This window comes from Heterodontus francisci, chromosome 4, assembly GCF_036365525.1.
Source record: "Heterodontus francisci isolate sHetFra1 chromosome 4, sHetFra1.hap1, whole genome shotgun sequence".
NCBI classification, from domain to species: domain Eukaryota; kingdom Metazoa; phylum Chordata; class Chondrichthyes; order Heterodontiformes; family Heterodontidae; genus Heterodontus; species Heterodontus francisci.
The window spans coordinates 928523-950958 of NC_090374.1; the positions used below are offsets into that span (position 1 = coordinate 928523).

Sequence of the window (22436 nt, forward strand, 5' to 3'; positions counted from 1 at the left end):
TTGCAGATGCCCTAACTTTAGTCTTTCAGAGTTCCCTAGATTCAGGAGTGGTCCCTCTGGATTGGAAAGTTGCGCATGTCACTCCACTTTTTAAGAAGGGTGAAAGGGGGAACCAGGGAAATTACAGACCAGTTAGCCTGACATCTGTGGTGGGCAAGTTGCTGGAGGTTATAATCAAGGATGGTGACTGGATAATCAAGGATAATCAATCTAGGTGACTGAACACCTCGAAAAATTTCAGTTAATCAGGGACAGCCAGCATGGATTCATGATGGGAATGTCATGCCTGACAAATCTCATTGAATTTTGTGAAGAGGTGACTAAGGTAGTGGACAGGGGAATATCTATGGATGTTATTTATATGGACTTCCAGAAGGCATTTGATAAAGTCCCACATAAGATACTGTTAACTAAGGTAGAAGCCCATGGAGTTGAGAGGAAATTATTGACATGGTTAGGAAGTTGGTTGAGTGGTAGGTGACAGAGAGTGGGGATAATGGGTAAGTACTCCGATTGGCAGGATGTGACTAGTGGTGTCCTGCAGGGATCTGTGTTGGGGCCTCAATTATTCATATTATTCATTAACGACTTAGATGATGGCAGAGTAAGTCATATATCCAAATTTGCTGACGATACAAAGTTAGGCGGCATTGTAGACAGTCTAGATGATAGCATAAAATTGCAGAGAGATATTGACAGACTAGGTGAGTGGGCAAAACTGTGGCAGATGGATTTCAATGCGGAAAAGTGTGAGATTATCCATTTTGGACCAAAAAAGGATAGAGCAGGGCACTTTCTAAATGGGATGAGGTTAAGTACAGTGGATGTCCAAAGAGACTTGGGGGTTCAGGTGCATAGATCTTTAAAATGCCATGAGCATGGGCGGCACAGTGGCGCAGTGGTTAGCACCGCAGCCTCACAGCTCCAGGGACCCGGGTTCGATTCCAGGTACTGCCTGTGTGGAGTTTGCAAGTTCTCGCTGTGTCTGTGTGGGTTTTCTCCGGGTGCTCCGGTTTCCTCCCACAAGCCAAAAGACTTGCAGGTTGATAGGTAAATTGGCCATTATAAATTGTCACTAGTATAGGTAGGTGGTAGGGAAATATAGGGACAGGTGGGGATGTTTGTTGGGAATATGGGATTAGTGTAGGATTAGTATAAATGGGTGGTTGATGTTCGGCACAGACTCGGTGGGCCGAAGGGCCTGTTTCAGTGCTGTATCTCTAATCTAATCAAGTGCAGAAAATAATCAAAAAGGCTAATGGAATGCTAGCCTTTTTATCTAGAGGATTGGAGTATAAAGACACAGAGGTTATGTTGCAGCTGTACAAAACCCTGGTTAGACCCCACGGGTTGGAGATTCTAAAACTAGGGGGCATAGTCTAAAAATTAGGACCAGACCGTTCAGGAGAGATGTTGGGAAGTACTTCTTCAAGCAAAGGGTGGTAGAGGTTTAGAACTAGATCCCGCAAACAGCAGTTGAAGCTAGAACAGTTGTTAATTTTAAATCTGAGATAGATAGATTTTTGTTAAGCAAAGATATTAAGGGATATGGGCCAAAGGCAGGTATATGGAGTTAGGCCGCGGATCAACCATGATCTCATTGAATGGCAGGACAGGCTCGAGGGCCTCAATGGCCTACTCCTCTCCCGATCTTCCTATGTTCCTATTGCTTTCCTAATTTCCTTTTTGATTTCACCCCTCCACTTTCTATACTCCTCTTGGCTTTCTGTAGTATTGAGTTCTCGGTGTAGGACATAAGCTTTAATTTTCTGCCTTATCTTACCCTGTAGGCTCCTTGACATCCATGGGGTCTAGATTTGGCCGTCTCTCCCTTTTTCTTTGTGGGCACATGTTTACCCTGAACCCTTTGAATCTCCCTTTTGAATCCCTCCCACTCTTCTGACACTGAATTACCTTCAAGAAGCTGTTTCCAGTCCACTTTCGCTAAATCACTCCTCAGTTTAGTAAAGTTGGCCTTGCCTCAATTGACAACACTACCTCCTGTTTTATCTCTGTCCTTTTCCATAATTGTTAAAACTGACTGAATTATGATCACTACCATCAAAATGCTCTCCCACTGCCCTTCCTTCCACCTGCCCATCTACATTTCCAAAAACTAAGTCTAAAACTGCACCCTCTCTTGTTGGACTTGCTACATACTGGGCAAAAAGGTTCTCCTGAATGCACCTTAAGAATTCTGCTCCCTCAATTCCTTTCACACTAAAACTATCCCAGTTAATATTGGGGTAGTTAAAATCCCCTACTATTACTGCCCTATTGTTCTTGCACTTCTGAGAGATTTTCCTACATATCTGCTCTTCTATCTCCCTCTGACTGTTTGGGGGTCTATAGTACACTCCCAGCAGTGTGATTGCCCCTTTTTTGTTCCTTCGCTCAATCCATCTGGTCTCATTTGATGAACCTTCCAACATACCATCCCTCCTCACAGCTGTAATAGTTTCTTTGACTAGAATTACCACTCCCCCTCCTTTCTTATCCTCCTCCCTATTGTGTCTGAAAACCCTGTAACCAGGAACTTGAGCTGCCATTCCTGTCCGTCCTTAAGCCATGTTTCTGTAATAGCTATGATATCATACTGCCACGTGTCTATCTGTGCCCTCAGCTCATCTGCTTTATTTGCTATACTCCTTGCATTGAAATAGATACCTTTGAGCACTGCCGAACTTTTTTATTTTCTAACCCTCGTTTCTTCTGTCTTCCAGACTCGTCCATTAATTTTCTGCCTTCCATTTTAATTTCTGATTGTGTCACAGCTGAGTCTACCCTCAGCTCCCCACCCCCCTGCCAAACTAGTTTAAACCCCCCCCAACAGCACTAGCAAAACGTTCTGCAAGGAACTCAGTTTCAGCTCTGTTCAGGTGCAACCCGTCCAGCCTCTACAGATCCTGTCTCTCCCCAGAGCTGGTCCCAATGTCCCAGGAAGCTGAAGCCCTCCCTCCTGCACCATCTTTCCAGCCACACGTATATCTGTCTTATCCTTCTATTTCTATACTCACTTGCTCGTGGCACAAGGAGTAATCCGCAGATTACTACTTTTGAGGTTCTGCTTGCTAATTTCTTACCTAGCTCCCTACATTCTGACTGCAAGACCACATCCCTCTTCCTACCCACGTCGTTGGTTCCGATGTGGACCACGACTGCTGGCTGTTCACCCTCCCCCTTCAGGATGCTCTGCAGCCGCTCAGTGACATCCTTGACCCTGGCACCAGGCAGGCAACACACCATAATAATATAAAAGCAAAATACTGCGGATGCTGGAAATCTGAAATAAAAACAAGAAATGCTGGAATCACTCAGCAGGTCTGGCAGCATCTGTGGAAAGAGAAGCAGAGTTAACGTTTCGGGTCAGTGACCCTTCTTCAGAACTGACAAATATTAGAAAAGTCACAGATTATAAGCAAGTGAGGTGGGGGTGGGGCATGAGATAACAAAGGAGAAGGTGTAGATTGGACCAGGCCACATAGCAGACCCTATAAGATAATCAGAGGGTTAGATAGGGTGGATAGTGAGAGTCTTTTTCCTCGGATGGTGATGGCAAACACGAGGGGACATAGCTTTAAGTTGAGGGGTGATAGATATAGGACAGATGTCAGAGGTAGTTTCTTTACTCAGAGAGTAGTAGGGGCGTGGAACGCCCTGCCTGCAACAGTAGTAGACTCGCCAACTTTAAGGGCATTTAAGTGGACATTGGATAGGCATATGGATGAAAATGGAATAGTGTAGGTCAGATGGTTTCACAGAGTGTAGCAACTCCTCTTTTCCTGTGTCTTTTCTCTCTTTTCAGGCAGATCAAAACCACACCTCAAATGTCGTATTTATTTAGGAGAGATGAGAAGCTTCTGTTGCAGAGAGAGTAGGTCTTTTTGTCTGGTCTATCAGCAAATCAGCTACAGTTCAGTGCTTGCTGCTTGTCCAGCTCCCTAGTCTCTTTCAGTCTACGAAACTGAAACTCTCCGACAATCTAAGTCACAAGACTGTCGTAAATCTTTCTGATTGCTTAGAAACTGGTCTTAAAGTCTGTACTCTTCAAACACAAAGCCTCTGCAGTCACCGTTCACAGAAAGTCCTTTTTCTCAGTCTTGAAGGCCTCTTAGTTTTTTTTTTAGAAAAACAAAACTCTCGTGACAGTGTATATCAGAGAGGAGTTTATCCTGGGTCATTGATCACTGTGTGTCTGTGTACCAGAGAGGAGTTTATCCTGGGTCATTGATCACTGTGTGACTGTGTACCAGAGAGGAGTTTATCCTGGGTCATTGATCACTGTGTGTCTGTGTACCAGAGAGGAGTTTATCCTGGGTCATTGATCACTGTGTGTCTGTGTACCAGAGAGGAGTTTATCCTGGGTCATTGATCACTGTGTGTCTGTGTACCAGAGAGGAGTTTATCCTGGGTCATTGATCACTGTGTGTCTGTGTACCAGAGAGGAGTTTATCCTGGGTCATTGATCACTGTGTGTCTGTGTACCAGAGAGGAGTTTATCCTGGGTCATTGATCACTGTGTGTCTGTGTACCAGAGAGGAGTTTATCCTGGGTCATTGATCACTGTGTGTCTGTGTACCAGAGAGGAGTTTATCCTGGGTCATTGATCACTGTGTGTCTGTGTACCAGAGAGGAGTTTATCCTGAGTCATTGATCACTGTGTGACTGTGTACCAGAGAGGAGTTTATCCTGGGTCATTGATCACTGTGTGTCTGTGTACCAGAGAGGAGTTTATCCTGAGTCATTGATCACTGTGTGTCTGTGTACCAGAGAGGAGTTTATCCTGGGTCATTGATCACTGTGTGTCTGTGTACCAGTGAGGAGTTTATCCTGGGTCATTGATCACTGTGTGTCTGTGTACCAGAGGGGAGTTTATCCTGAGTCATTGATCACTGTGTGTCTGTGTACCAGAGAGGAGTTTTTCATGGGTCATTGTTCCTTCAAGTGGCCATCCAGTTTCCTTTTGAAGTCATTCATTGTCTCTGCTTCCACCGCCCTTATGGGCAGTGAGTTCCAGGTCATTGCCACCCGCTGTAAAAAAAAATGCTTCCTCATATTCCCCCTGCCTCTTTTGCCCAAAACCTTAAATCTGTGAGCCGTAGTCCTTGTACCATTAGATAATGAAAACAGTTTTTCCTTATCTAACCCTGTCATAATCTTGTGCACCTCTGTTAAATCTCCCCTCAATCTCCTTTGTTCTGCGGAGAAGAACCCCAGTTTTTCCAGCCTAACCTTGTAACTAACATGCCCATCTGCCGCACCTCCAAATTTAGTGTCATCAGTAAATTTTGAGATTCTGCTCTGCATTCCAAGATCCAAATCATTTATAGCTAGCAAAGAAAAAGTGGTCCTCGCACTGACCCTTGGGGAACACCACTGTCTATCATTCAGGGGCTGAAGAGGAAGAAGAGATGGGCAAAGAGAGAATATGAGAATAGAATGGATGTCAACATATAAGGGAACCCAAAAATTTTCTACGCGTGTAAATAGTAAGCGGACAGTTAAGAGGAGTGGGGCCTTTTAGGGACCAAGAGGGTAATATATGCTGAGAAGTACAAGGCAAGGTTAGAATACTGAATGAGTACTTTGTATTGGTGTTTACTAAGGAGGAGGAATCTGACAAAATATCGGTAAAAGCGGAGAGATTAGTGGCAAGGGATAGGGTCAAAACTGAGAGGGAGGACGTACTGGAAACGTTAGCTATGTTTAGGGTACATAAGTCACCTGATCAGGATAGCTTGCATCCCAGGTTGCTAAAGGAAGTGGGGCTGGAGATCGCGGAAGGGCTTACCATAGTCTTCCAATCTTCCCTGGATACGGGGGAGGTGCCAGAGGATTGGAGAGTGGCAAATGTGACACCCTTCTTCAAGAAAGGGTGTAAAGACAGTCCCAGCAACTACAGGTCAATTAGTTTAACATCAGTGGTGGGTAAAGTTTTCGAAAAAATTAATCAGGGAAAAAAATCAACAGGCACTGAGTGACATTTGAGTTAGTTAATGATAGCCAGCACGGATTTGTAAAAGGCAGATCTTGTTGATTAATTTCAATTAATTTTTTGATGACGTAACAGAGAAGGTTGATGAACGGAATGCGGTGGATGTTGTCTATATGGATTTGAAGAAAACGTTTGACAAAGTATCACATAGGAGTTGCAAACAATGAGGACGATATAAACTGCTTGCAACAGGACATACAGAGGCTATGGGAATGGGCAGGCAACTGGCAGATGGAATTTAGTGCAGACAAGTGTGAGGTGATGCATTTTGGCATAAGGGATAGGGTGAGGCAATATAGACTTAATGGCACAGTTCTAAAGAGTGTACACGAGTAGAGGGGCCTGGGGGTGCATGTGTATCGATCTTTGAAGGTGGCAGGACATATTGAGAGAGTGGTTAGCAAAGCATATGGGATCTTGGGCTTCATAAATAGAGGCATTGAGTACAAAAGCAAGGAAATTATTCTGAACCTTTGTAAAGCTCTGGTTAGGCCTCAATAGAGTATTGCATCCAGTTCTGATCAGTACAATTTCGGAAGGATGTGAAGGTCCTTGAGAGGGTGCAGAGGAGATTTACCAGAATGGTACTTCCTCTCAGCTTGTTTGCACTGGAGTGCTGACTTGGGTTGCATTAGAGTGCTAAAGTGGAAGTTTGGTGACTGAGGGCAATTAAGGGTTAATTTTATCTTAAGTCGAGTCTGTCTTTTATTTAGCAGATTAACTTAACAGTTGCTGTTTGGGTTGGAGAAGGTGAGTTTTAGACAAGCTTTAAACAGAGTTCACTCAGGCTCTGCTTGCAGCGGCACCTTGTTAATTAGAGAATTGGCTGAAACCAGTTTTCAGGGGCTAGAGTCAGTCAGTCAGTCAGTATAAAAGTGGGCCATCTTACAGTGCTGACTTTGTTTGCACTAGAGTGCTGACATGTGTTGCATTAGAGTGCTAAAGTGGAAGTTTGGTGACTGAGGAAGTTCGGTGAGGAGGGAGCGAGGAGCTCCTTTCAATTCCTACCTGTCCTCAGTGAGGGGAGCCGAGAGTTTCCAAAGAGCACAGCTGACTGGTGAGTAAGTCAAAGAACAAAGAAAATTACAGCACAGGAACAGGCCCTTCGGCCCTCCAAGCCTACGCCGATCCAAATCCTCTATCTAAACCTGTCGCCTATTTTCTAAGGGTCTGTATCTCTGCTTCCTGCCCATTCATGTATCTGTCTTGATACATCTTAAAAGACGCTATCGTGCCCGCGTCTACCACCTCCTCTGGCAACGCGTTCCAGGCACCCACCACCCTCTGCGTAAAGAACTTTCCACGCATATCCCCCCTAAACTTTTCCCTTTTCACTTTGAACTCGTGTCCCCTTGTAATTGAATCCCCCACTCTGGGAAAAAGCTTCTTGCGCTCCACTCTGTCTATACCTCTCATGATTTTGTACACCTCAATCAGGTCCCCCCTCAACCTCCGTCTTTCTAATGAAAATAATCCTAATCTACTCAACCTCTCTTCATAGCTAGCGCCCTCCATACCAGGCAACGTCATTGTGATTCTCCTCTGCACCCTCTCCAAAGCATCCACATCCTTTTGGTAATGTGGCGACCAGAACTGCACGCAGTATTCCAAATGTGGCCGAACCAAAGTCCTATACAACTGTAACATGACCTGCCAACTCTTGTACTCAATACCCCGTCCGATGAAGGAAAGCATGCCGTATGCCTTCTTGACCACTCTATTGACCTGCGTTGCCACCTTCAGGGAACAATGGACCTGAACACCCAAATCTCTCTGAACATCAATTTTCCCCAGGACTTTTCCATTTATTGTATAGTTCACTCTTGAATTGGATCTTCCAAAATGCATCACCTCGCATTTGCCCTGATTGAACTCCATCTGTCATTTCTCTGCCCAACTCTCCAGTCTATCTATATTCTGCTGTATTCTCTGACAGTCCCCTTCAGTATCTGCTACTCCACCAATATTAGTGTCGTCTGCAAACTTACTAATCAGACCACCTATACTTTCCTCCAAATCATTTATGTATATCACAAACAACAGTGGTCCCAGCACGGATCCCTGTGGAACACCACTGGTCACACGTCTCCATTTTGAGAAACTCCCTTCCACTGCTACTCTCTGTCTCCTGTTGCCCAGCCAATTCTTTATCCACCAAGCTAGTACACCTTGGACCCCATGCGCCTTCACTTTCTCCATCAGTCTACCATGGGGAACCTTATCAAACGCCTTACTGAAGTCCATGTATATGACATCTACAGCCCTTCCCTCATCAATCAACTTTGTCACTTCCTCAAAGAATTCTATTAAGTTGGTAAGACATGACCTTCCCTGCACAAAACCATGTTGCCTATCACTGATAAGCCCATTTTCTTCCAGATGGGAATAGATCCTATCCCTCAGTATCTTCTCCAGCAGCTTCCCTACCACTGACGTCAGGCTCACCGGTCTATAATTGCCTGGATTATCCCTGCTACCCTTCTTAAACAAGGGGACAACATTAGCAATTCTCCAGTCCTCCGGGACCTCACCCGTGTTTAAGGATGTTGCAAAGATATCTGTTAAGGCCCCAACTATTTCCTCTCTCGCTTCCCACAGTAACCTGGGATAGATTCCATCCGGACCTGGGGACTTGTCCACCTTAATGCCTTTTAGAATACCCAACACTTCCTCCCTCCTTATGCCGACTTGACCTAGAGTAATCAAACATCTGGCCCGAACCTCAACATCCGTCATGTCCCTCTCCTCGGTGAATACCGATGCAAAGTACTCGTTTAGAATCTCACCCATTTTCTCTGACTCCACGCATAACATTCCTCCTTTGTCCTTGGGTGGGCCAATCCTTTCTCTAGTTACCCTCTTGCTCCTTATATATGAATAAAAGGCTTTGGGATTTTCCTTAACGCTGTTTGCTGAAGATATTCTTCCAAAGCTTCGTCTTTCTTCAGCCGCCTAGACGTTCTGTATGCTTCTTTTTTCCTCTTAGCTAGTCTCACAATTTCACCTGTCATCCATGGTTCCCTAATCTTGCCATTTCTACCCCTCATTTTCACAGGAACATGTCTCTCCTGCACGCTAATCAACCTCTCTTGAAAAGCCTCCCACATATCAAATGTGGATTTACCTTCAAACAGCTGCTCCCAATCTACATTCCCCAGCTCCTGCCGAATTTTGGTATAGTTGGCCTTCCCCCAATTTAGCACCCTTCCTTTAGGACCACTCTCGTCTTTGTCCATGAGCATTCTAAAACTTGCGGAATTGTGATCACTATTCCCAAAGTAGTCCCCTACTGAAACTTCAACCACCTGGCCCGGCTCAATTCCCAACACCAGGTCCAGTATGGCCCCTTCCCGAGTTGGACTATTTACATACTGCTCCAGAAAACCCTCCTGGATGCTCCTTACAAATTCTGCTCCATCTAGACCTCTAACACTAAGTGAATCCCAGTCAATGTTGGGAAAATTAAAATCTCCTATCACCACCACCCTGTTGCTCCTACAGCTTTCCATAATCTGTTTACATATTTGTACCTCTATCTCACGCTCGCTGTTGGGAGGCCTGTAGTACAGCCCCAACATTGTTACCGCACCCTTCCTATTTCTGAGTTCTGCCCATATGCCTCACAGCTCGTATCCTGCATAGTGCCTTCCTTCAGCACAGCTGTGATATCCTCTTTGACCAGTAATGCAACTCCTCCACCCCTTTTACCTCCCTCTCTATCCCGCCTGAAGCATAGGTATCCTGCGATATTTAGTTGCCAATCATGCCCTTCGCTCAACCAAGTCTCAGTAATAGCAATAACAATATTCCTGGTGGATATTTTTCAAACGGGATTGAATTGTAAGTCATTGTTTTTGCAAGACTTAGTTGTTTTTTTAAAATTATAATAGTCTTCTAAAGTTTTAAATTTAAAGGGTTTAGTCATGGCAGGAGAGCTTAAAGCCGTGGTTTGCTCCTCTTGCTGCATGTGGGAATCCGGTAACATTTCCAGTCCCCGGGACCAGCATGTGTGCAAGAAGTGTGTCCAGCTGCAGCTCCTGGAAACTCTGGTTTCAGAGCTGGAACGGCGGCAGGTAACACTGTGGAACATCCGCGAGTCTGAGAGCATTGTGGATAGCACGTATAGAGAGGTGGTCACACCGCAGCTGAAGGGACTTGAGGAAGGAAGGGAATGGGTGACCACCTGGCAGTCCAAGAGAATCAGGCAGGTAGTTCAGGAGTCCCCTGGGGTCCCGCTTGCAAATCGGTATTCCATTTTGGAGGCTGATGAGGCTGGTTCCTCTAGGGAGTGCGGACAGAGCCAAGCTTCTGGCACCGCAAGTAGCCTGTCTATACAGGAAGGGGGAAAGAGAGGAAGAGCAATAGTAATAGGGGATTCTATAGTCAGGGGAACAGATAGGCGCTACTGCGGCCATCAACGTGACTCCAGGATGGTGTGTTGCCTCCCTGGTGCCAGAGACCGCGGTGGATGTCACTGAACGGCTGCAGGGCATCCTGAATGGGGACGGTGATGAGGCAGAGGTCATGGGACGTGTTGGTACCAATGACATAGGTAGAAAGAGGGATGAGGTCTTGCATCAAGAATTCAGGGAGTGAGGCAGTAGACTAAAAAGCAGGACCTCTCGGGTTGTAATCTCTGGAATACTCCCAGTGCCACATGCTAGTGAGTATAGAAATAGGAGAATAGCACAGATTAACGCGTGGCTTAAGAGTTGGTGCAGGAGGGAGGGTTTTCGATTCCTGGACCACTGGGACCGTTTCTGGGGAAGGTGGTACCTGTACAAGCGGGACGGTCTACATCTGAACCAGAGGGGGACTAACATCCTTGCTGGTGGGTTTGCTAGTGCTGTTGGGAGGAGTTTGAACTAATTTGGCAGGGGGAGGGGACGCAGACTCCTAGCAGAATAGGGACACAGCTAAACAGGAAAGCAGCAAGTCAGAGGGAATACAGCGGAAGTAAGTTTCAAGGGAGTAAGACCAGGATGGAAGGCCTCTACTTGAATGCCAGGAGTATGGCAGGTAAAACGGATGAATTAAGGGCAAAGATTGACGCGTGGAATTGTGATATAGTAGCCATCACGGAGACATGGTCGAGAGAGGGGCAGGATTGGCAGCTCAATATCCCGGGATACAGAATCTTCAGGCGAGACAGAGGAGGGGGTAAAAGAGGAGGGGGCATTGCAATATTAGTTAAGGAGTCAATTACTGTCGTAAGGAGAGATGATATCTTGGAGGGGGCATCAAATGAAGCTTTATGGGTAGAGTTTAGGAATTAAAAAGGGACAGCCACATTGCTAGGTGTTTATTATAGACCCCCAGATAGTCAGCGGGAAATTGAGGAGCAAATATGTGCGCTGTTTGCAGAGGTATGCAAAAATAATAGGGTAATTATATTAGGTGATTTCAATTTTCCCAACATTAGATTAGATTAGATTAGAGATACAGCACTGAAACAGGCCCTTCGGCCCACCGAGTCTGTGCCGAACATCAACCACCCATTTTATACTAATCCTACACTAATCCCATATTCCCAACAAACATCCCCACCTGTCCCTATATTTCCCTACCACCTACCTATACTAGTGACAATTTATAATGGCCAATTTACCTATCAACCTGCAAGTCTTTTGGCTTGTGGGAGGAAACCGGAGCACCCGGAGAAAACCCACACAGACACAGCGAGAACTTGCAAACTCCACACAGGCAGTACCTGGAATCGAACCCGGGTCCCTGGAGCTGTGAGGCTGCGGTGCTAACCACTGCGCCACTGTGCCGCCCATGCTCATGGCATTTTAAAGATCTATGCACCTGAACACCCAAGTCTCTTTGGACATCCACTGTACTTAACCTCTTCCCATTTAGAAAGTACCCTGCTTTATCCTTTTTTGGTCCAAAATGGATAATCTCACACTTGCCCGCATTGAAATCCATCTGCCACAGTTTTGCCCACTCACCTGGTCTGTCAATATCTTTTTGCAATTTTATGCTATCATCTAGACTGTCTACAATGCCGCCTAACTTTGTATCATCAGCAAATTTGGATATATGACTTACTCTGCCATCATCTAAGTCGTTAATGAATAATATGAATAATTGAGGCCCCAACACAGATCCCTGCAGGACACCACTAGTTACATCCTGCCAATCGGAGTACTTACCCATTATCCCCACTCTCTGTCACCTACCACTCAACCAACTTCCTAACCATGTCAATAATTTTCTCTCAACTCCACGGGCTTCTACCTTAGTTAACAGTATCTTATGTGGGACTTTATCAAATGCCTTCTGGAAGTCCATATAAATAACATCCATAGACACTCCCCTGTCCACTACCTTAGTCACCTCTTCACAAAATTCAATGAGATTTGTCAGGCATGACATTCCCATCATGAATCCATGCTGGCTGTCCCTGATTAACTGAAATTTTTCGAGGTGTTCAGTCACCTAGATTGATTATCCTTGATTATCCAGTCACCATCCTTGATTATAACCTCCAGCAACTTGCCCACCACAGATGTCAGGCTAACTGGTCTGTAATTTCCCTGGTTCCCCCTTTCACCCTTCTTAAAAAGTGGAGTGACATGCGCAACTTTCCAATCCAGAGGGACCACTCCTGAATCTAGGGAACTCTGAAAGACAAAAGTTAGGGCATCTGCAATGTGCTCCCCGACTTCCTTTAACACCCTCGGATGGAAACCGTCAGGTCCTGGGGATTTCTCACTCTTTAGTTCCATTAATTTCCCTGTTACTGATGATTTACCTACGTTAATTGTATTAAGTCCCTGTCCCCTATCGGCTATTAATTTTTTCGCGACTTACGGCAAGTCATCCTCCTTTTCAACTGTAAATACTGAGGCAAAGTCATTGTTCAACATGTCTGCCATTTCCCCATTATCAATGACAATTTCTCCATTTTCAGTTTTTAGTGGGCCTACATTGCTCTTGACCACCCGCTTTCCCTTTATGTAACTATAACATTTCTTCTTATTGATTTTGATGCCCCTTGCAAGTTTCCTTTCATAATCTCTTTTAATAGCTCTTATAAGCTGCTTTGTGACCCTTGGCTGGTCTTTTTATCAATCCCATTTGTCTGGATCTGTGCTGCGTTTTTTTATTTTTGTAAGCCCTTTCTTTTTGTTTTATGCTATCCCTAATCTCTTTAGTTGTCCATGGCTGTTTTTTCTGTGAAGTGGAGCTTTTTCCTCTCAGGGGTTTATACTCGCTCTGGATTTCATTAAATGTTTCTTTAAATATTCTCCACTGTTCTTCAGTCGATTAATTGGGATAGTCATCGTGTTAAGGGCTTCGATGGAGTGGAGTTCTTAAAATGTATACAGGAGACCTTTTAGCTCAATATGTAAAGGATCCAACAAGGGAGGGTGCAGTGCTGGACCTAATTCTGGGGAATGAAGCCGGACAGGTGGTTGATGTGCTGGTGGGGGAGCATTTTGGTGATAGCGACCACAACATGATACAATTTAAGCTTGTTATGGAGAAAGAAATAGACAAGTTGCAAATAAAGGTTTTGGATTGGTTGAGAGCGAATTTTAGTAAAATGAGGCAGGATCTGGCCAAGGTAGACTGGAAAGAGTTACTTGTCGGGAAATCTACAGAAGAGCAGTGCGGGGCATTCAAAAAGGAAATGGGGAGGGTACAGGCCCAACATGTTCCCTCCAGGGTAATAGGTAGGAGCAACAAGCCCAGAGAACCATGGATGACCAGAAACATTCAGGGTACCATGAGAAGGAAAAGAGAGGCTTTTAGCAAATACAAGAAGAGCAAATCAATGGAAGCATTAGTGAAGTACACAAAGTGTAGGATGGAGCTCAAGAAAGCAATTAGAAGGGCAAAGAGGAGATATGAGAAAACTCTGGCTGGTAAAAGTAGGGAAAATCCCAAGATATTCTGTAAGTATATCAATGGGAAGAGGATAACCAGGGAAAGAGTAGGACCCATTAGGGACCAAGGGGGAAATTTGTGGGTGGAGCCAGAGGACATTGGTAGGGTGTTGAACGAATACTTCACATCTGTCTTCACCCAAGAGAATGAGGATGTAGATAGGGAATAGGGATAACCCTGGGAATTACAGACCAGTCAGTCTTACATTGGTGGTGGGCAAGTTATTGGAGAGGATTCTGAGAGACAGGATTTATGATTCTTTGGAAAAGCATAGTTTGATTAGAGATAGTCAGCATGGCTTTGTGAGGGGCAGGTCATGCCTCACAAGCCTTATTGAATTCTTTGAAGATGTGACAAAACACATTGATGAAGGAAGAGCAGTGGATGTGTATATGGATTTTAGCAAGGCGTTTGATAAGGTTCCCCATGGTAGGCTCATTCAGAAAGTAAGGAGGCATGGGATACAGGGAAATTTGGCTGTCTGGATACAGAATTGGCTGGCCCATAGAAGACAGAGGGTGATAGTAGATGGAAAGTATTCAGCCTGGAGCTCGGTGACCAGTGGTGTTCCGCAGGGATCTGTTCTGGGACCTCTGCTCTTTGTGATTTTTATAAATGACTTGGATGAGGAAGTGGAAGGCTGGGTTAGTAAGTCTGCCGATGACACAAAGGTTGCTGGAGTTGTGGATAGTGTGGAGGGCTGTTGTAGGTTGCAACGGGACATTGATGGGATGCAGAGCTGGGCTGAGAAGTGGCAGATAGAGTTCAACCTGGAAAAATGTGAAGTGATTCATTTTGGAAGGTCGAATTTGAATGCAGAATACAGGCTTAAAGACAGGATTCTTGGCAATGTGGAGGAACAGAGGGATCTTGGGGTCCTCGTCCATAGATCCCTCAAAGTTGCCACGCAAGTTGATAGGGTTGTTAAGAAAGCGTATGGTGTGTTGGCTGTCATTAACTGGGGGATTGAGTTTAAGAGCCGCGAGGTTATGCTGCAGCTCTATAAAGCACTGGTTGGACCACACTTGGAATATTGTGTTCAGTTCTGGTCGCCTCATTATAGGAAGGATGTGGAAGCTTTAGAGAGGGTGCAGAGGAGATTTACCAGGATGCTGCCTGGACTGGAGGGCATGTCTAATGAAGAAAGGTTGAGGGAGCTAGGGCTTTTCTCATTGGAGCGCAGAAGGATGAGAGTTGACTTGATAGAGGGGTACAAGATAGAGGCATAGATAGAGTGGATAGCCAGAGACTTTTTCCCAGGGCTATCAACAGGGGGAATAATTTTAAGGTGATTGGAGGAAGGTTCAGGGGAGATGTCAGAGGTAGGTTCTTTACACAGAGTGGTGGGTGTGTGGAATGCGCTGCCAGTGGTGGTGGTAGAAGCAGATACATTAGGGACATTTAAGTGACTCTTGGATAGGTACATGGATGATAGTAGAATGAATGGTATGTAGGTAGTTTGATCTTAGAGTAGGTTAAAGGGTCGGCACAACATCGTGGGCCGAAGGGCCTGTACTGTTCTATGTTCTAATGATGACCATGAAACCATTGTCGATTGTTGTAAAAACCCATCTGGTTCACTAATGCCCTTTCAGGAAGGAAATCTGCTGTCCTCACCTGGTCTGGCCGACATGTGACTCCAGACCCACAGCAATGTGGTTGACTCTTAAAAATGCCCTCTGAAATGGCTTAGCAAGCCACTCAGTTAAAGGGAAAGGCCTGCTTGGGTCATGGAAAAAAAAACCCCGACCCGAACCCGACCAAACCACATCGGACCCAAGCCCAATCTGGCCAGAGTCCCTCCATTTTTTTCCCGTGCCCGATCCGACCACCTTGCGACTCCGAATCTGCAGGAAGCTGCAGCATGAGCGTGATGACGTCATAGAGACGCTCACTGCGCAGACTTAGAGTTCCCCTCTTTGACAGCCCAGACTCCCAGGACAGGTAGGTTTTTTTTACTTTTAACACTTCTTGCTGTGTGTGCCGGACCCAGAAGAGCAACCCGAACGTCGTTGGGTCCCGTCGGGTTCGGATTGGGTAGCAGGCCTTTAGTTCAAGGGCAATTAGGGATGGGCAATAAATGCTGACCTTGCCAATGACGCTCATATCCCACAAATGAAAAAAAAAGCCACTTCTTTTAAGACCCCAGATGCAGTCCATCCGGACCAGGGGATTTGTCAGTTTTTAGTTCTAAAAAATTTCTCAGTTCTTTTTTTTGGTGATGGTAATTTTTTTAAGTTCCTCCCTCCTTTTCAACTCTTGATTCACAATTATTTCTGGGATGTTATTTGTGTCCTCCACAGTGAAGACCGATGCAAAAAATCTGTTCAGTTCCTCCACCATTTCCTTATTTTCCATTATTAGCTCCCCATTCTCACTCTCTAGAGGACCAACGCTCACTTTACTTACTCTTTTCCCTTTTAAATACCTGTAGAAACTCTCACTATCTGTTTTTCTATTTCTAACTAGGTTAGGTTGGAGAAGCTGGGGTTGTTCTCCTTGAAGCAAAGGAGATTGAGGGAAGATTTGATAGAGGTGTACAAGATTATGACAGGTAATCTAAAACACGGGGACACAGTCTCAGGATAAGGGGTCAATCATTCAGGACTGAGATGAGAAATTAAAAGCAAAATGCTGCAGATGCTGGAAATCTGAAATAAAAACAAGAAATGCTGGAAATACTCAGCAGGTCTGGCAGCATCTGTGGAGAGAGAAGCAGAGTTAACATTTCAGGTCAGTGAGGAGAAATTACTTCATTCAAAGGGTTGTGAATCTTTGGAATTCTGTACCTCAGAGAGTTGTGGATGCTCTGTCGTTGAGTATATTTAAGGCTGGGATAGACAGAGTTTTGGTCTCGCAGGGAATCAAGGGATTTGGGGAACGGGCAGGAAAGTGGATTTGAAGCCCAAGATCAGCCGTGATGGTATTGAATGGCGGAGCAGGCTCGATGGGCCACATGGTCCACTCCTGCTCCGATTCCTTGTGTTCTTGTGTTTAGATAAGTTAGACAAGGAAAAACTGTTCCCATTAACTGATGGTACAAGACTAGGAGACACCAGTTGAAGGTTTTTGACAAGAGATGCAGGGGGGAATGTGAGAAAGCTCTTCTTTATGCAGCAAGTAGTCATGACCTGGAACTTGGTACCCAAGATGGTAGTGGAAGCGGATAGGATGAATCATTTCAAAAGGAGATTGGATGGGCACTTGAGGGAAATGAAGTTGCAGGGCTACAGGATACAGATGGGGAATGGGACTGACTGGATCACTTTACAGAAAGCCGACATGGACCCAATGGGCCAAATGGCCGCCTCCTGTGCCCAGCTGTCCCCACCCCACTACCCCCGGACAGAATGTTCTGCGCATTCTCCTTGAATAGTTATGGTAAAGAACTGGAACAATCAAACATGAAAATGCTCAACTGGAGGAGGGCTAATTTCAGTGAGTTGAAAAGGGATATGGCCCAGGTGGGTTAGGATCAAAGATTGGCAGATAAAACAGCAAATGTGCAATTAGGGCCCTTCAAAGGGAGTGGTTTGGGAACAGAGTTGACAGATTCCCATGGGAGGGAATGGAAGGCAATCCAAAGCTAGATCTCGCTGGATAACTAAAGATATCGAGATTAAAAAAGACCAGAAAATGGAGACTTCAGATAAATGTCAGTTGAGAACCAAGCTGAACGTAAAAAGTATAGTGAACAGAAAAAGGAAATGTAAGGTTTGATATAAAGTGTTATGACGGAGTGAATGAAGAGAAATTGTTTCCGATGGCAGAAGCGTTGATAACCAGAGGACACAGATTTAAGGTGATTAGAAAAAGAACCAGAGGGCAGATGGTAAAAGATTTTCACGCAGTGAGCTGTTGTGATCTGGAATGCGTCACCTGAAAGGGTGGTGGAAACACATTCAATAATAACTTTGAAAAGTGGATTGGATAAATCTTGAGCAAGAAAAAATTTATGGACTATGGGAAAAGGCAGGGGAGTGGGACAAATTTGAATAGCTCTTTCAAAGAGCTGGCACAGACCACATGGACTGAATCACCATTTCCTGTACTGTCTAATGCTATAAGTGGCCAGAATGGGGAACTGGGCTAAGGGGCAGCTCTTTCACAGCAAGGCGCTACTCAGGGATGATGGGCCAAATTGTTTCCTCTTGTGCTGTATGGTTCTATGATTCTGAGATTCTGTTTTGCCTTTTCCAGTTGTATGGAGAGTTTGCCGACCATTTCCGTCTCTCAGAGTGCAAGCTGGCTATCATCCACTGCGCAGGTCACTCAGACACCATTCTGGTGCAGACCCTTTGGCAAGAAATCATTGAGAAAGGTGAGTACGAACATACGAATTAGGAGCAGGAGTAGGCCAGTCGGCCCTTCGAGCCTGCTCCGCCATTCAACAGATTCATGGCTGAACTGATTACTCCACATTCCCGCCTACCCGCGATAACCTTCCACCCCCTTGTTTATCAAGAATCTATCACCTCTGCCTTAAAAATATTCAAAGACTCTGCTTCCACCGCCTTTTGAGGAAGAGAATTCCAAAGACTCTCAACCCTCTGAGAGCAACTGTTTCTCCTCATCTCTGTCTTAAATGGGCGACCCCTTATTTTTAAACAGTGACCCCTAGTTCAGATTCTCCCACAAGGGAAAACGTCCTTTCCACATCCACCCTGTCAAGACCCCTCAAGATCTTTTATGTTTCAATCAAGTCGCCTCTTACTCTTCTAAATAAGCAGATACAAGCCTAGCCTGTCCAATCTTTCCTCGTAAGACAGCCCACCCATTCCAGGTATTAGTCTAGTAAATGTTATGTGTACTGCCTCCAACGCATTTACATCCTTCCTTAAATAAGGAGACCGGTACTGTACACAGTACTCCAGATGTGGTTTCACCAATGCCCTGTATAACTGAAGCATAACCTCCCTACTTTTGTATTCAATTCCCCTTGTGATAAACGATAACGTTCTATTAGCTTTCCTAATTACATGCTGTACCTGCATACTAACTTTTTGTGATTCATGCACTAGGACACCCAGATCCCTCTGCATCTCAGAGCTCTGCAATCTCTCACCATTTAGATAATATGCTTTTTTATTCTTCCTGCCAAAGTGGACAATTTCCCACTTTCCCACATTATACTCAATTTGCCAGATCGTTGCCCACTCACTTAACCTATCTATGTCCCTTTGTAGCCCCCTTATGTCCTCTTCACAAGTTACTTTCCCACCTATCTTTGTGTCATCAGCAAATTTAGCAACCATACCTTCGGTCCTAACTCATTTATATAAATTGTAAAAAGTTGAGGCCCCAGCACAGATCCCTGGGACACACCACTCGTTACATCTTGCTAACCAGAAAATGACCCATTTATGCCTATTCTTTGTTTCCTGTTAGCTGGCCAATCTTCTACCTGCCCCCCAACCATGCCAATATGTTACCCCCTGCACCATGAGCTTTTATTTTCTGCAATAACCTTTGATGTGGTACCTTATCAAATGCCTTCTGGAAATCCACATACAATACATCCACTGGTTCCCCTTTATCTGCAGCACATGTAACTCCCTCAAAGAAGTTCACTAAATTGGTTAAACATGATTTCCCTTTCACAAAACCATGTTGACTCTGCCTGGTTACCTTCTATTTTGCTAAGTGCCCTGCTATAACGTCTTTAATAATAGCTTCTAACATGTTCCCTAAGACAGATGTTACGCTAACTGGGCAGTAGTTGCCTGCTTTTTGTCTCCCTTTTTGAATAAAGGAGTTAGATTCGCTATTTTCCAATCTAACAGGACCTTCCCAGAATCTAGGAAATTTTGGAACATTAAAACTAATGCATCAATTATCTCACTAGCCACTTGTTTAACACCCTAAAATGATGTCCATCAGAACCCGGGGACTTGTCAGCCTGCAGCTCTAACAATTTTGTTCAGTACTACTTCCCTGGTGATTGTAATTTTCTTGAATTCCTCCCTCTCTTCCATTTGCTGACTTACAGCTAATACTGGATATTACTTGTATCCTCAATAGTGAAGACTGATGCAAAATATCTGTTCAATTCATCTGCCATCTCCTTATTATCCATTATTAATTCCCTAGACTCACTTTCTATAGGACAAACGCTCACTTTGTTAACTTTTCTTTTTTAAATATCAATAGAACTCTTACTATCTCTCTTTATATTTCTAGCTAGCTTTCTCTCATACTCTAATTTTGCCTAATCAATCTTTTCGTCATTCTTTGCTGTTTTTTATATTCTGTCCAATCTTCTGACCTGCCTCCCATCTTTGCGCAATTATAGGCTTTTTCTTTAAGTTTGATTCTATCTTTAACTGTTTTAGTTAACCACGGATGACGGGTCCCACTCTTGGAATTTTTCTTTCTCGTTGAAATGTATCTATTCTGTGTATTCTGAAGTATCCCCTTAAATGTCTGCCACTGCATCTCTATCGAACTGTCCCTTAACCTGATTTGCCAGTTCACTTTAGCTAGCTACGCCCTCATAATTTCCCTTATTTAAGTTTAAAATGCTAGTCTTCGGCCCACTCTTCTCTCCCTCAAACTAAATGTAAAATTCAATCATATTATGATCACTGCTACCTAGGGGCGCCTTAACTATGAGGTCATTAATTAATCCGATCTCGTTGCAGAATACCAGGTCTAGTATAGCCTGCTCTCTGGTTGGCTCCAGAACGTATTGTTCCAAGAAACTATCCCGAAAACATTCTATGTACTCATCTAGGCTACCTCTGCCCATCTCATTTTTCCAGTCTATATGTCGGTCAAAATCCCCCATAATTATTGCTGTACCTTTCTGACAAGCTGCCATTATTTCTTCCTTTATACCCTGTCCTACAGTGTGGTTGATGTCAGGTGGCCTGTACACCACTCCCACAAGTGACTTCTTGCCTTTATGATTTCTCATCTCCACCCAAACTGCTTCTGCATCCTGGTCTCCTGAACTTAGGTCATCCCTCTCTATTGTGCTAATACCATCATTAATTAACAGAGCTACCCCTCCACCTTTTCCTCGCTTCCTGTCCTTCCTAAATGCCATGTACCCTTCAATATTCAGGTCCCAATCTATGTCATCCTGCAGTCATGTTTCTGGAATGGCTGTCAGATCGTACTTACTTATTTCTATTTGTCATAGTCATGGAGTCGTACAGCATAGAAACAGGCCCTTCGGCCCACCACGTCCATGCTGACCACAATGCCTATCTAGGCTAATCCCACCTGCCTGCATTAATTCCATATCCTTCTATGTCTTGCTCATTCAAGTACCTGTCCAGACGCCTCTTAAATGTCACTACTGTTCCTGCCTCCACCACCTCCTCTGGCAGCTCATTCCAGATACCCGCTATTCTTTGTGTGAAAAATTTACCCCTTTGAACCCCTTTAAACCACCTCCCTCTCACCTTAAATCTATGCCCTCTAGTTTTAGTCACCCCTACCATGGGAAACAGACTCTGGCTATCTATCCTATCTATGGCTCTCATAATTTTATATCCCTCTATCATGTCCCCTCTCAGCCTCCTTCGCTCCAGGGAAAACAGATCCAGCCTATCCAATCTCTCTTTATAACTCAAGCTCTCCAAACCAGGCAACATCCTTGTGAATCTTTTCTGCACCCTCTCTAGCTTAATCACATCTTTTCTGTAGTGCGGCGACCAGAACTGTACACAGTACTCCAAATGCGGCCGAACCAACGTTATGCACAACTGTAACATGACGTCCCAACTCTTGTACTCAGTGCCTCGGTCAATGAAGGCAAGCATGCCATAGGCCTTCTTCACCACCCTGTCGACCTGTGTTGCCACTTTCAGGGAACTATGTACTTGCACCCCAAGGTGTCTCTGCTCAACAACACTCCCCAGGGCCCTGCCATTCACTGTATATGTCCTGCCCTGGTTTAACTTCTCAAAATGCATCACTTCGCACTTGTCTGCGTTAAATTCCATTTGCCGCTCCCTTGCCCACTTTCCCAGTTGATCTATATCCTGTTGTAACCTCAGACAACCTTCTCCACTCTCCACTATACCACCAATTTTGGTGTCATCTGCAAACTTACTAATCATGCCCCTTACATTCACATCAAAGTCATTAATATATATGACGAACAACAGAGGGCCCAGCACCGATCCCTGCGGCACACCACTGGTCACCGGTTCCAATCTGAAAAACAACCCTCCACTATCACCCTCTGCCTCCTATCACCAAGCCAATTTTGTATCCAATTTGCTAGCTCACCCTGGATCCCATGTGTTCGAACTTTCTGGACCAGCCTATCATGTGGGACCTTGTCAAAGGCCTTGCTAAAGTCCATGGAGACAACGTCCATCGCCCTGCCCTTGTCAATCCTCTTGGTCACCTCCTCAAAAAACTCAGTCAAATTCATGAGACATGATTTCCCACGCGAAAAGCCATACTGACTATCCCTATTCAGGCTATGCCTTTCCAAATGCATATAAATCCTGTGCTCTCAGTTCTTCTGTTTTGTTTCGAATGCTACATGCATTCAGATACAGAGCCTTTAGTTTTGTCCTTTTAT

At 44.8% G+C, this 22436-nt stretch overlaps 1 protein-coding gene across 2 annotated transcripts in view; it reads left to right on the plus strand.

The window, feature by feature from the left end:
• nup155 (nucleoporin 155) overlaps positions 1 to 22436 on the plus strand; it is a 560589-nt gene that overhangs the window by 520048 nt on the left and 18105 nt on the right. For both annotated transcript variants that reach the window (XM_068029070.1, XM_068029071.1), the window contains one exon: positions 18095 to 18215. In XM_068029070.1, the coding sequence (XP_067885171.1) occupies positions 18095 to 18215 (121 nt within the window). The remainder of the gene's footprint in view (positions 1 to 18094; positions 18216 to 22436) is intronic.